The sequence below is a fragment of the Scyliorhinus canicula genome, chromosome 1, assembly GCF_902713615.1.
Source record: "Scyliorhinus canicula chromosome 1, sScyCan1.1, whole genome shotgun sequence".
Classification (NCBI taxonomy): domain Eukaryota; kingdom Metazoa; phylum Chordata; class Chondrichthyes; order Carcharhiniformes; family Scyliorhinidae; genus Scyliorhinus; species Scyliorhinus canicula.
Window position 1 is genome coordinate 70000531 of NC_052146.1, and position 15091 is coordinate 70015621.

General features: G+C 46.0%; 1 protein-coding gene across 3 annotated transcripts in view; it reads right to left on the bottom strand.

Annotated features, from left to right (window-relative positions):
* zgc:63587 (uncharacterized protein LOC393431 homolog) overlaps positions 1-15091 on the bottom strand; it is a 183321-nt gene that overhangs the window by 54920 nt on the left and 113310 nt on the right. For all 3 annotated transcript variants that reach the window (XM_038792952.1, XM_038792947.1, XM_038792958.1), the window contains one exon: positions 12801-12884. In XM_038792952.1, coding sequence (XP_038648880.1) covers positions 12801-12884 — 84 coding nt within the window. The remainder of the gene's footprint in view (positions 1-12800; positions 12885-15091) is intronic.

Sequence of the window (15091 nt, forward strand, 5' to 3'; positions counted from 1 at the left end):
TGAGGCAGCAGTGCTAACCACTGCGCCACCTGTTCACATTGGACTTCTATATTTTCTAATTTTTGCCTCCCATCCTCATTTCTTTTTAACTAGATGATAGTTTAATCTTTTTCTTTTTTTGCCTATGTGCCTAAATTGAAGTCTCTCCCAAGTTGCTTAACTCGTTCCCTTCCTTTTCACCGGCTATATTCAGTGAAACCTCCCCCACAGTTGCAGTTGTGAGGGTTCCGATTATGGTTGTGTTTATGTTCGGCTGTATTAGAATCATAGAATCCCTATAGTGCAGAAGGAGGCCATTCAGCCCATCAGGTTTGCACAGACTCTTCGAAAGACCATCCTATTCGTGCAGCTGCACCAAGGGGCAATTTAGCATGGCCACTCTATCTAACCTGCACATCTTTGGACTGTGGGAGGAAACCCACACAAACATGGGGAGAAACGTGCAAACTCCACAAAGAAAGTTACCCGAGGTTGGAATCAAACCCGGGTCCCTGAGGCAGTGAGGCAGCAGTGCTAACTCCCATTGGTGCAGCTCACAAACTACCATACCAGCTCATGAATCAGAATCCTTTCTTCTTATAAAACATCTTGAGCCATGCGTGTATATAGTTCAAGTTTATTGTAGCATTGATGGGTATAACCTTTAACTGCAGAGCCTTGTATCTTTTTCATTGTACTATGCTCAACATGGTTACCAGGCAACAGATAAACATGAGCTCATGATCCATAACCATAAATCAGACATGAGCTCCTCCCAGCCTGAACCTGTGTTCAGCTGCCAGCTTCCCTTCCGCTTCCCAAGGCACAGCACCGAGTGGGAAGTTGCAACACCTTCCACTGATGGTCGGTATCAGGCATGAACAGCCAGAAGGAAAATGGCATTAATATCAAAAACAATTTCTCTTCTTAAAAATAATATGAATTAACTGACATCCCGTGGCTGTGTAAGTTTTCTAATTCTACTGCACTCTGCAAATGTTCTACTCTTATAGAATTAGTATGTGGAAGCATTTATAGGATCTGTTGGTTGAATTATTTTCAGATGTGATAATAATACTGCCCTCTGCAATCACCAGATCATACAGTTCTGTGAAAGAGATAGTCAGAGGACTACAGCACAGAAAAAGCCTTTAGGCCCAGCGCATCGGAGTTAGTCAAAAACCTTAAGTATTCTGATCCCATTTTCCAGCACTTGGCCCATAGCCTTGTGTGCCTTGGCATCGCAAGTGCACATCTAAATATTTCTTAAATGTTAATAAGGATCTCTGCCTCCACCACCTTTTCAGGCAGGAGTTCCAAACTCCCTGTAACCTCTGGGTAAAAATGTTTCCTCACATCCCCTATAAACCTCCTGCCCCTTACCTTAAATCTATGGCCAGTGGTCACTGATCCCTCGACCAAGGAGAAAGATTTCTTTCCGCCTAAGCTATCTAGGTCTCTCACTTTTATACATTTCAATCATGTGTTCCCCCCCCCCCCCCCCTCAGTCTCCGCTGCTCTAAGGAAAACAACCCCTGTCTATCCAATCTCTCTTCATAGCTAAAACCCTCCAACCCAGGCAACATCCTGGTAAATCCCCTCTGCACCCTTTCCAGTGCTATCACATCCCTCCTATAATGTGGATTCCAAAACTGCACATAACTTGGTATTAAAAAAAAAAAAGAGGTTCAGTAGTTTGGAGACTTTGACTGAAGCTCTTCTATATGTATCCTGTGCAAATCTCCAATTCAGATGTGGTACAGAGAGGGTATCTGCCTGAACTTAACAGGTCACATTTAATTGTGCAACTTGTAAAATTAAAATTCTTTTGTGACATGTCAAAACACTTAAAAAATTAATCTTGCAAATGAAAGGAATCGGAAATACATGGAATAGGCACAAAAACATGAAAGTGCTATTAGCTTTTCCACTTGTGAACAGAGTAATTTTTACTGAGGGATAGCAAGAGATAATGGGCACTCATCAGCAACATCATAATGTTCAAGCACAAATGACTAAGCATTTTGCAAATCTATCTGAAACTTTTTTTAAAATTGACACAAATTTAAAACTTGGATTCGATAATTTGAACCAAACCGAGAGCACTAAATTATGAAGCACGTTTGAATCTAGACCACGGGATATATAGCTCTATTTCAGCTCTTTATTCCTGCTCACTGAGTGGAACAATAGGAACGTTTAGGGTAGAGGCTGACAGCTGCAGGGTTACTGAAGAGTATCTTCGAGAATATATTCCACCAAAGCCAAGACATACATCAACACATTCACTCATTGGGTGGATAATATGTTCTCACTCTTTTTTTATCTTTCCAATGGGGCCCTGCTGGCTAGCCTTCCCTTTTATGTTTTGATACACAATATTAACTGCATTACTATGTAGATGCTGCTAAATGTTCCAAATAAACTGAACTGTAATGGGGGCTGTCACCTTGTTCTGAGTTTTGCTCAAAGGTCTGGAACAATATAACAGCTGTTTTGTGTGAGGTTTCCACAATAACCTTCACTACATAATTACTGTGGCCATCATATTCAGGACTACTACGCAGCTAAGTCTATTAGTCATATTTATGGGTCTGACCTGAGGCTTTAACAACAATGCAATCAGGTTCTGCTCAAGAGGACATTCCAAGTAACTGAGGTCATGGAAACAGTGAAAAGTTCCTGCTAATACTGTTGCAAGACTGCTGTCTGGTGGGTACATGGTAGCATTAATTGGCCTGGACTGGATAATAAAACAGAGCAAGCAGGTGACCCAAGGTGAACATTTGAGATACAGTGATCACAATATATATGGGGCGGCACTGTAGCACAGTGATTAGCACTGTTGCTTCAAAGCGCCAGGGTCCCAGGTTCGACTCCCACTTGGGTCACTGACTGTGTGGAATCTGCTCGTTCTTCCCGTGCCTACATGGGTTTCCTCCGGGTGCTCCCGTTTCCTCCCACAAGTGCTGAAAGACGTGCTTGTTAGGTGAATTGGACATTCTGAATTCTCCCTCTGTGTACCCGAGCAGACGCCGGAGTGTCAAGACTAGGGGATTTTCACAGTAGCTTCATTGTCGTGTTAATGTAAGTCTACTTGTGACAATAAAAACAATTTTAAAAAAAATATTATTTAGGTTCAGTTAAAGAACGGAAAAGTAAACCGCAAGGGAAAAAGTACTTGACTAAATAAGGTGAACAAATTAGAGCAAGTTAAGAAAGGATCCATGCCGGGGCACATGGAAGAAAAAAATAATTAATTGAGGCAAAAATATGGAAATGGAAGAAAAGTGCATCCTGATATAGAGTACAGTAATCAAACAATATTGAAAGGAAGGTTACAGGAAGCAGTGACCAAAGGGCAGGAGTTGTAAAAAAAAAAGTTCCTCATAGTGGAAAAGTGAGAGTGATGCTCACAGACTCTGTGCAGAGTCTGCACGTTCTCCCCATGTCTGCATGGGTTTCCTCCTGGGGTATTCCGGTTTCCTCCCACAGTCTAAAGATGTGCAGCTTAGGTGGATTGGCCATGATAAATTGCGCTCAGCGTCCAAAAAAGGTTAGCTGGGGATACTGCGATAGGGTGGAGGTGTGTGCTTAAGTGGGGTGCTCTTTCCAAGGGCCGGTGCAGACTTAATGGGCCGAATGGCCTCCTTCAGCACTGTAAATTCTATGATTCCACAGAAGTCTGTTTTTGGGCCACTCCAGTTTGCTTTATACACAAGTAATTTGGACTAAAATTGATGGCAGGATATCAGAATATGCTGACAATTCCTGATTGGGAATTGGCTGACTGGAATTCCAAGTAACTGAGGTCATGGAAATAGTGAAAAGTTCCTGCTAGATTATTGTTGAAAGGCTGCTGTGTGGCTGGTACATGTTAGCATTGATTGGTCTGGACTGCATGTATAATGGAATGGAGCAAGCAGGTGACGCAGGTTGAAACAGAAAAGTAACACACAAGGAAAAAGTACTTGACTGAAAAAATAAAACAAATTAGAGCAAGTTAAGAAAGGAGTCTTGCCTGGGTAAATGGAAGAAACATAATTGAGAAATAGAACTGTATATTAACAAGGATAAGATACTCCAACAAAGACTATGAAAAGCTACAAAGAAATCATAGATATGCTAGCAAGCTGGGCAAATAGGCAACAAATGAAGTTTAATGCTAAAAATTTGAAATAATATATTTTGGAAGAGAATTACATTTGAAATGTTAAGATTTTAAATGAAGTAAAGGAACTGAGATTTGGGTATGCATACACATTATTCAGTTTGAAATGTTAGGAGTGTAAATAATGATGACCAATTTCATTGATGGACAAAATGGTGACTCAAGGACATCAATTTAAAATGGTCATAAAATTAAGGGGAAGGTTACAAAACATCCTTTTCAGAGAGCGCATAAATTGTGAAATTCTCTGCCATAGAACTATGTCGCAGACAAGTTCACAAATCCTTTAAAAAATAGATAGTTGCCTTGAAAAAGAGGAATTTTTGAAGGGTTTGTGAAGCAAGCAGGAAAGTAGGATTAAATGCAGTGACTCTTGCAAATAACAGCAGCACTGCCTTGATAAGGTAAGTGGTCTATTTCTGTGCTGTGACATTTCAAGACTCCACATATGTAGCAATGGAACTTAACTAGTCCAGTCACATAAATGCTGCACCAACAAGAACAGATGAATAACTCACCTTCTGGCTCTCCAAAGACTATCCGATAATGCCCAAAGCAGGACCATGGTGGAATACTCTCCACATGTGAGGCTGAGTGAAGCTCCAACAATACTGAAGCAGTTCAACATCCTTCAGTATAAAGTAACACATTTGATTCACACCCTGTCACTATTGGCAAATGTGCAAAAGGTCTGATTGAAAATTAAGAATATGTTTTCTAAAACTTTGCCTCTATTAAAACCAAGTCAACTACAATGAACTGGCAGGAGAAAGAGGACATTGGAGGAGAAGTTCCCTTTCTGCCCGTTGGGGTTTGTTTGGGTTATTTTGCACTGTGTTTGGGGCCATTGCCCTGGGTTGGTTCTTGGTGGGGGATGGTGGGTTGCTCTTTTCTTTGTGTTTTGTTAAGTTTGCACTGGGAGCATGTTTTAGCGAGGGGGCGGGGGTAGGATGCTAGGTGCCATGGACGGGGGAATACCAGTGCGGGCTTGTTCACAGAGCGCAGGGTAGGTGAGCAGGAGGTTAGTCGGTTGATTGGAGTTGTTATTTTGCGGTGCGCGGGGGGTGGGGGGGGGACTACTGACAGGGGAGGGGTTTCTAAAAGATTATACGTGGAGGGTTGATGACGGTGGCGCCTGAGGGCGGGCCTGACGAAGTGCAGGACGCGGGCTGAAGGCTGGCCCAGGATGGGTTACGGTTGATCGGGGGCGAAGGCAGTGTGCTCCCCAACTGGGCTTGATTCAACGAGGGTTGAATAGGCTGATCAAGGGGGTCAGTGTGTTCAGACATTTAAAAAGTCTGACGGCGGACGTTACAGGAGACACATCTGAAGGTGGTGGATCAGACTAGGTTGAGGAAAGGGTGCGCAGGGCAGGTATTACATTCGGGATTAGATTCTAAAACGTGGCTGGTGGCGATTTTGATTAATACATGCGTGGTGTTCGAAGGGGAGTATAGTGGCTGATGGGGGTGGGGGAGGGAAAGAAAGAGATATGTGATGGTGAGTGGGAAGTTGGAGGGGATGCCGGTGTGTTGGTGAATATTAATGCTCCAAACTGGGCTGATGTGGAGTTTATGTGGCAAGTGGAAAAGATCCCCGATCTGGACTGGACTCACATCGGTTGATAATGGGTGGGGGGGGGGATTGTCTTAGATAGGACACTGTTGGCGGGGGTGGTTGACATGGAGTACTCGGCATTAGTGGTGTCAGATCATGCTCCGTATTGGGTGGGCCTGCGGGTGAGTAAGGTGTGTGTGTGTGTGTGTGTGTGTGTGTGTGTGTGTGGGTGGGGCAGCGCCCGCAATGGATGTGGGGCCTTTGTCAGATGAGGAGGCGTTTGAACGGGTGAGGGAGGCCATTCGGGGCTATATGGAGATAAACAACACGGGGACGGTCTCGGCAGCCACGTTATGGGAAGCAGTGAAGGCAGTGGTGAGACGGGAGTCCATTTCGATATGGGCACACAGAGAAGGCGGAGTGGGTGGAGATGGAAAGGCTAGTGGAGGAGGTCTTCAGGTGGACAGGAGATCCTTGGAGGCCCCAGAGGCGGGGCTGCTTAAGTAGCTGCAGAAGCTGTAGATGGAGTTTGGGTTGATATCCACAGGAAGGTCTGTTGGGCAGCTAAGGAGGGAGAGAGGGGCAGTGTATGAATATGGTGAGCAGGATGCTGGTGCATCAGCTGAGGAAACAGGTGGCAGCGAGGGAGATCATGAAAGCGAAGGGCGGGGCGGGGGGGGGATGTGGTTTTGGAACCAGTGGGGGTGAATAGGGTGTTTAGGGATTTCTACAATAGGCTGTATGAGTCAGAACCCCCAGTCGGGGTGGAAGGGATGAGGAGGTTTCTGGAAGAGGAGCTGGTGGAGGAACTGGGTGCTCCCATTGGGTTGAGTGGAGTGGCTGGAGGCAATGCCGTCGGGCAAGGCCTTAAGCTCGGACAGTTATTCAGCGGAATTTCATTTAAAAAGTTCTTGGGGGTTCTGGGGCCCTTGCTGATAAGGGCGTTTAAGGAGGCAATGGAGCACGGGGTGCTTCCCCGCGACATTGTTGCAGGCCTCATTCTCTCTATTGGAAAGCAGAATAAAGATCCAGAGCAGTGTGGGTCGTACAGGCTGATCTCACTGTTAAATGTGGACTTCAAGTTATTGGCCAAGATCTTGAGCTGGATTCTCCACAGCCCCGCGCCGAAAACACGGCCAGTGCCGGGGCGGAGAATCTTGTTTCACGGCATAATCGGGCCCGGCGCCAATTCGCTGATTCTCCGGGCACCAAAACAATCAGTGTTGCCACGGATTATGCCGCATTGCCGGGGACCCATTGCCAGTGGCCCGCCCAGCAAACCTCCGCTCCGAACCGGCAGAGTTCCTGACAGCGTGAAACTAGCCACCGGGATGCTCGCGTGGAAGCTGCAACTCAGTCTGCGGCTGTCCTGGTCGGGGGCAGATGAATAGGAGACCAGGGGGGTTCTTGCGGGCGGCCGGCAATTAAATGTACAGGGATCGATGTTCGGTTTATTTTTTTGTCTGGCTCAGCGGTCCGAGTCCATTGGAGGTCGCCGGCGTGCGCATGCGTGGCATCTGACCTGGAAGTCGAGGGGCCTGTTTCTGCAGCAAAAGCTGCAAGATTTTCTCTGGGTTCCTGCTAGTCCCCTGCAGGGCTATGAATTCGTCAACTTTTTCCAAGGAACACCATGTTTAGTCCAGCGTGGGGACATAGTCTCATTTTGGAAGAATCCAGCCCCTTGGCTTTGAGAATTGTGTGCCACGGGTGATACGGGAGAACCAGACGGGATTCGTTCAGGAGAGGCTAATACCAGGAGGCTACTAAATGTGATAATGATGTCCCCCAAGGGACGGGAGGTGGAGGTGGTGGTCGCCGTGGATGCAGAGAAAGCCTTCGACCGAATGGAGTGGGACTATTTGTGGGAGGTCCTGGGACACTTTGGGTTTGGGCAGGGTTTTGTGGATTGGGTCCGGGGTTGTTGTATCAGTCTCCAGTGGCGAGTGTGTGGATGAACCGGCTGAGCTGGGGTTATTTTAGGCTGCACTGGGGGGGGGGGGGGGGGGGGGAATAGGAGACGAGGTAGGGATGTCCACTCAACCCACTGCTTTTTGCCATGGCGATAGAGCCATTGGGGATGGCGCCGAGAGCGTCGAGGGACTGGCAGGGGATAGTCCAAGGGGGTGGAGCTTAAGGTCTTGCTTTATGCGGACGACCTGTTGCAGTACATTTCAGACCTGCTGAGAGGGATTATAGGATCCAAGAGGAATTTGGCAGGTTTTCGGGGTACAAATTGAATATGGGTAAAAGTGAGGTATTTCCAATCCAGGCGCGGGGTTAAGAGAAGAGGTTGGGGGAGATGCTGGTCAAGGTGTTGGGGGGGGGGGGGGGGGGACTTTCAGTATTTGGGCATTCAGGTGGCACGGGGGTAGGAGCAGCCGCACAAGCTGAATTTGGCACAGTTGATGGAGCAGATGAGGGGTTGTTTTAGAAGGTGGGATGCACTCCCGCTGTCACTGGAGGGAGGAGTTCAGAAGCCAACGGTGTTGGTCCTCCCGACGTTCTTGTTTGTTTTTCAGATCTCCCAATCTTCATTCCCAAGGCGTTTTTCAGGAAATTGAATACGGTGATCTCAGGGTTTGTGAGGGTGGGTAAAACCCCCACGGGTGAAGAAGGTCCTCCTGGAGCAGGGGGGTGGAGACAGCCCTTCCTAACTTTAGGAATTGCGACTGGACGGCAAATATAGCGATGGTCAGGAAATGGGTAGTGGGGGAGGAGTCGGTGTGAAAACAGATGGAGGCAAACTCTTACATGGGAACTTTTGAAAAGGACTCTCCAGTGAATCATTGGGGTACACCCTAAATGTGACTCTGGCGAACCAGGAATTTATGGGCTCATATCTTTCAATACTCCCACCCAACAAAAAAACTATTGATCTGTTTTGAAAATTCTACTTTTTTCCTAGCCACCTGTATATCTCCAATTCTACCCTTCCATTCCACATCGGGAAGCAATCTAGGGAACTCCTTCCAAACAAGGTCCCTCACCTGAACTCATTCCCTCCCGGGAACTCTACCCTCAGCAAACACTTCCTCTAATTACAAATCCCTCACCTTGATCAGCCAGTCTTCCCTCCACCTCCTGTATATGCTATCCCCCCCCCCCCCCCACCCCCCTCAAAACAAACTGCCTCTGCTACAAACGCAGCAGGGTCCTCCAAATCCATGGCACTGTCCCTGTCCATACAAAATAATCATGTCCAGCTTCCAAAAAAAGGCCATTGGTATACAGAACAGGAGTTTCTGAAAAATAAACAGGAACCTCGGCAGAATATTCACCATTACCACTTGGACCCTCCCCACCAAAGTCAATTGCAATGCATCCCACCTTCTAAGGTTCCCCTTTGGCCTCCTCCATCAGCTTTGTTTAGTTCCACTTGTGGAGCATCGTCCATTCCCTTGCTACCGGAATCCCCAAATACCTAAACCTAGCCACATTAAATGGCATCCCCCCTAAACTGACTCACTGTCCCAACTCATATCACCAGGAACACTTTGCTTTTCCCTACATTCAGCTTATACCTTGAGAACTTCCCAAACCTCCCCAACAGGCCCATGATTCTTCCCACACTTTCCAGCAGGTCTGAGACATACAACAATAGGTCGTCGACATTGAGTGACATCCAATGCTTTCTCTGTCCTCTCATAATCCCCTGCCACTCCACTGACCCCCTAAGAGCCATTGCCTAAGGCTCTATGGCCAGCACAAACAACAATGGTGACAGCGGCACCCCTGCCTTGTTCCCCTATGAAGTTCGAAGCTCCGCGAGCTCATATCATTCGTCCGCACACCTCGTCCTTGGTGCCACATATAGCAAGCAAACCCATGCCACAAACCTCGGCCAAACCCAAGACATCCCAGAATCTCAAACAAGCACTGCCATTCCACCCGGTCGAATGCCTTCTCCACGTCCATGGACACCACTACCTCCGGTACCAGAGCTCTCGACGGATTCATGACTACATTCAACAACCTTCTTGTATTGCTTGAGAGTTGCCTGCCTTTTATAAAGCCTGTTTGGTCCTCTGCAACCTTCCCCGGGACACAATCCTCCACCATTCCCGCCAACAACTTAGCCAGTACTTTCACATCAGTATTCAACATATGTCCCTATACAACCCACATTCCACTGGGTCCTTCCTCTTTTTCGGGATTAACGTAATCACTGCCTGCGTCATGGTCTCCGGCAGCTCACCCCTTCTCAAACAGCTCATTAAACACCCCAAAAGATGTGATGCCTGGTCCATCCCGAACACTTTATAGAATTCCACCGGATACCATCCGGCCCTGACGCCTTCCCCGACTTCATATCCCTAATACTAACCAGCACCTCCCTCAGCCCCAGAGGCTCCTTCAGCACCTTCCATTCTCTTTTGGATTACATTTTGCATCTCTGCAGTAGCTTTAGTAATTTGTACACATGGACACCTCAATTAATTGCCCCTAAATTGTTCATTATTAAGAAAGTAACAGGCTAATGTTGGAGGTGGTTATTATTTTCTAGCATGCATTTTCCTGCATTAATCGTTTCCTTGGGTTGCTTCTTTGCCACACCCACCCAAGTCATCAACTCAAAAGTTGGATGTCTATGATTCACGTTTCAGACAGCAGTAGCTCCCTACCTCATCCAATAAGTTATGCTTTGTCTGAATAGGTTGCTTTGTGGATTGCTCAATGGGGGACAGTAAACTACAATCAAAAGCAGATATCATGCATTGACTTCTGTTTTGATCCTCCTTATAGTAGGTGTAGATGCCAATTGGAGTACAATCCACTGCTCCAGTTCAGAACAGTTAATTCAACATGGACACAGGAGAGAAGTTGTGATCTTTACAGTTCAACATACCCATGAAGCCAACAGGATTCTGCAATCATGGGTCCAAGGCATTAGGATAAATACTAAATCCCATGCAATCGCAGAAGGTGTAACATCTGCCTCATTACCTCTTCCATGCTTAATATCCCAGGCCCAAATCACTCATTCCAGGTTAAGCAACATTTCACTTGTATCTCTTTCAATTTGGTCTATTGCATTCGCTGCTCCCAATGTGGTCTCCTCGATATAGGAGAGACCAAATGTTGACTGGGTGATCGCTTTGCTGAGCACCTTCGATCTGTGCGCATTCAGGACCCTGACCTTCCCGTTGCTTGCCATTTTAACACAAGACCATGTTCCCATGCCCACATGTCTGCCCTTGGCCTGCTGCAATGTTCCATAATCCGACTAAATGAGCCCTCCTATCGCTGTTTGTCAAATCTTGCAGAACATTATCATTACGTGTCAAATCGTGTGGTAGATTTGTAAGTACTTGACAGGATTACCACTGGTTGCTGAGTGAGAGAAAACAGTGAGGAGCCTTATAAGAACAGCAAACTCTGCTTTGTGTTCGGAGAAGGGTCCGATCAGTATTGTGTGCAGTTCTGGTCACCATATTATTTTTTTACATAGATTTTGTTTACATAGAATTTACAGTGCAGAAGGAGGCCATTCGACCCATCGAGTCTGCACCGGCTCCTGGAAAGAGCACCCTACCCAAGGTTAACACCTCCACCCTATCCCTATAACCCAGTAACCCCACCCAACACTAAGGGCAATTTATCATGGCCAATCCACCTAACCTGCACATCTTTGGATTGTGGGAGGAAACCGGAGCACCCGGAGGAAACCCACGCACACACGGGGAGGATGTGCAGACTCCGCATAGACAGTGACCCAAGCCAGAATCGAACCTGGGACCCTGGAGCTGTGAAGCGATTGTGCTATCCACAATGCTATCGTGCTGCCCTTATAGGAAGGATGTAGAAGCATTGAAAAGGGTGCAAAGGAGATTTACCAGGATGATGTCTGGATTGGAGGGTAGGTCTTATGAGGAAAGGTTGAGGGAGCTAGGGCGTTTCTCATTGGAGCAAAGGAGGATGAGAGGTGACTTAATAGAGGTTTATAAGATGATGAGGGGGATAGATAGAGTGGACGTTCAGAGACTATTTTCTCGGGTGGATAGAGCTGTTACAAGGGGGCATAACTATAAGGTTCGTGGTGGGAGATATAGGAGGGATGTCCGAGGTAGGTTCTTTACTCAGAGAGTGGTTAGAGTGTGGAATGGACTGCCTGCTGTGATAGTGGAGTTGGATACCTTAGGAACTTTCAAGCGGTTATTGGACAGGCACATGGATGCACACCAGAATGACAGGGAATGGGATAGCTTGATCTTGGTTTTGGACAAAGCTCGGCACAACATTGAGGGCCGAAGGGCCTGTTCTGTGCTACACTGTTCTATGTTCAACAATTTCAGATAATTAGCTCTACCACACATCAACCCCTTTGTTTTCATTCCATTTTATTTTAATCTTTTATTTCTTTATCGTTATTTATATAGATATATTCCCCCCCCCCCCATCTTATACCCTCTCCTGACCTTTTCTCCCCTTTGCTTCCCCTTCTCATTGTACCTCTCTCCCACCCATGCCCACCCCCACATCTACATCTAATAATAATAATCGCTTATTGTCACAAATAGGCTTCAGTGAAATTACTGTGAAAGGCCCCTAGTCGCCACATTCTGGCGCCTGTGCGGGGAGGCCGGTACAGTAATTGAACCCGCGCTGCTGGCCTTGTTCTGCATTACAAGCCAGTTGTTTAGCCCACTGTGCTAAACCAGCTCCAGTTGCACAACTTACCCTCTGATTTTAGTTTCTCTGCTGTTTGGCCTTTCACACCTTTCATTCTCTCTGGGGACTGCCATTAGCACTCTTTTCCTTTGGTTTCTGTGGCTATGATTAATCTTTTATTCCCTCACCCTACAGTATAAATGTCTCCCACTTTCTATGCCTTTTAGCTTTGGCAAATGGCCATCTGGACTCGAAATATTAACTTTTTTTTTCTCCTTACAGATGCTGCCAGACCTGCTGAGATTTTCCAGCGATTTTTCTTTTGGTTTCAGATTCCAGCATCCGCAGTAATTTGCTTTTATCCAGGAATAATATAGATCGAGACTACGTGAACAAAAACTTAATGTGCAAGAGTTTTTCTAACAGAAACATGTACATTTGATGGAGAAAAAAAGGAGCGGGCACTCAAAATATCATAACTAACCTGCCAACACGCTTCAGCCGCTCCGAGCGGAAGTTTTCGTAGTGCAAATCCTGGGTGACTTCCTGTAGATCCTGCATGTGCGTCCTGAAAGAACACAGCAAGGGTTTAAATATACAATTCTAATAAGTCAAGTTTCTCCCCTTCTCTATTGCTTTCCTATTTTCAACAACCCTGGCCTGCAAGTGGGGACTTTTGCTGGTGGAGTGGCTGGAGTTTCTTGGGTAGTTGGATTGCCTTACGATTTCAACTCACATTGTCATCCATCATGCAAAACTGCTGGACCTAGCAGCCACTCAACCTTGAAGCATCCAACTCCATCCATACCCAATGCCTACTTTCCAGGATGAGTCATTGGATGATGATCAAAAATAAGAACCCTGGATGATTCTTTGCCAGACTTGATGCAGTAATACCAGCTGTCTGTGCGGAGTCTGCACATTCTCCCCGTGTCTGCATGGGTTTCCTCCGGGTGCTCCGGTTTCCTCCACAGTCCAAAGACGTGCAGGTCAGGTGGATTGGCCATGATAAATTGCCCTTAGTGGCCAAAATGTTTAGGAGGGGTTATTGGGTTACAGGGATAGGGTGGAAGTGGGTTTCAGTGGATTGGTGCAGACTCGATGGGCCGAATGGCCTCCTTCTGCACTGTATGTTCTATGTATGTTTTCTATCAGGGAAATGTTGCTGACCATTTGCCATTGCCAAAGGGGTGAATTAAAAGGTAGTTCTTATAGCCTTATACGATATTAAACATCAACCGTTAATTCCAGGCAATTCAGTCAGCAAGTTCCACAGTATCTCTACAGTACAGATGGAGGCTATTTGGACCATCAAGCCTGCTCCAACCCTCCAAATCTACCTAGGTCCACCTCCCACCCTATTCCCATAACCCCACGCATCGATCAAGGCTAATCTACCTAACCTGCACACCTTTGGACTGTGGAAGGAAACCAGACCACCCGGAGGGAACCCACAAAGACATAAAGAGAAAGTGCAAACTCCACACAGTCACCCAAAGCTGGAATCGAACCTGGGTCCCTGACACTGAGGCAACAGTGCTAACTGCGGTGCCCTGCTGATTTCGACCAAATTCGGGTCTTCAAAACAGTTTCAATTATTTGATTTGATTTATTAGTCACATGTATTAGTATACAGTGAAAAGTATTATTTCTTGCATGTTGTACAAACAATGCATACCATACATAGGGAAGGAAGGAGAGATTGAGAATATTGTTAGAGAGTTTATAAAATTGAGAATGAAGTTTTAGAAGCATAGAACGAGAGTAAAAGATAGAATTAGAGGGTATGCTGGGCACAGCTTGCAAGAAGTTGCCTCGCTCCGGCGCCATCTTTCTTCTTCAACCTCGTTAACCTGCGAATACCTTTGTAATGAGAGTCTGCATATAACTGTGAATAATTAGACGTGGGGCCAAGTGAGATTTACCACTTTAAAAAATGTTGGTTAATTACCTTTAGTGCAGATGCCTAACTCAGGCCCTTTCCTGTGCTCTAGTCCTGTATATGCTGATCCCTGCAAAGCTCTCGGCCACCAGGGGGCCAACTATTCCAACAATTCACCCTCAGCTGCTAAAAATGGAGAACAATCCTTGCTGGCAATTTCACAAGTGTTGCTAAGTAACAAACAACTCATAGGACTCAAAGTAGCCAAGTTTTAACCTAACTGAATTTTTTGTTGGCTGTTAGAGCCCTGCAGATGATCACTGAATTTGCTCCAAAGCAGTTTGTTTCCTGGAGCCAAAAATGTCAATGCAAATTCAAAGCCATTCATTGCTTCTGTGCCAATCTCCCCATTGAGGAAGCTGTCAAATTGTCCAGTCAAGCCTTGTGGCATACTTGGAAGAAAACACTTAAAACAACGAAGTTTGTGAGTGATTGGTTGCAATTGCCTGTGCAGTTTGTTCCTGAACTAAAGCTGGTACCTGCTTGTCTGCACGCAGGGTCAGATTGATGCAATACACACTGCTCCACAGTTACAGCTGCTCACCGATAGGGTACTGGCTCAGTTCCAAAAATATGTAGGCAATCAGGGTTGATTAATTTACAAACTTTACCACAATTTAGTAATCTTTCTCAAAATAGGTCTTCCTTCAAATCCTATTTGGGTCTCGTAGATATCTGACCATTTAAATTGTAAATATTTTCCATCAAAATATTTATCATCTGAAACTAAGTTTCTCAATGCAGAAACTAAGAAATCATGCCTTCTTTTCTTTGTCCATTTTCTCTCTTCCTCATCAAAAGAGACCGTCGCCTTGCTGTCTCCTATTCAACTT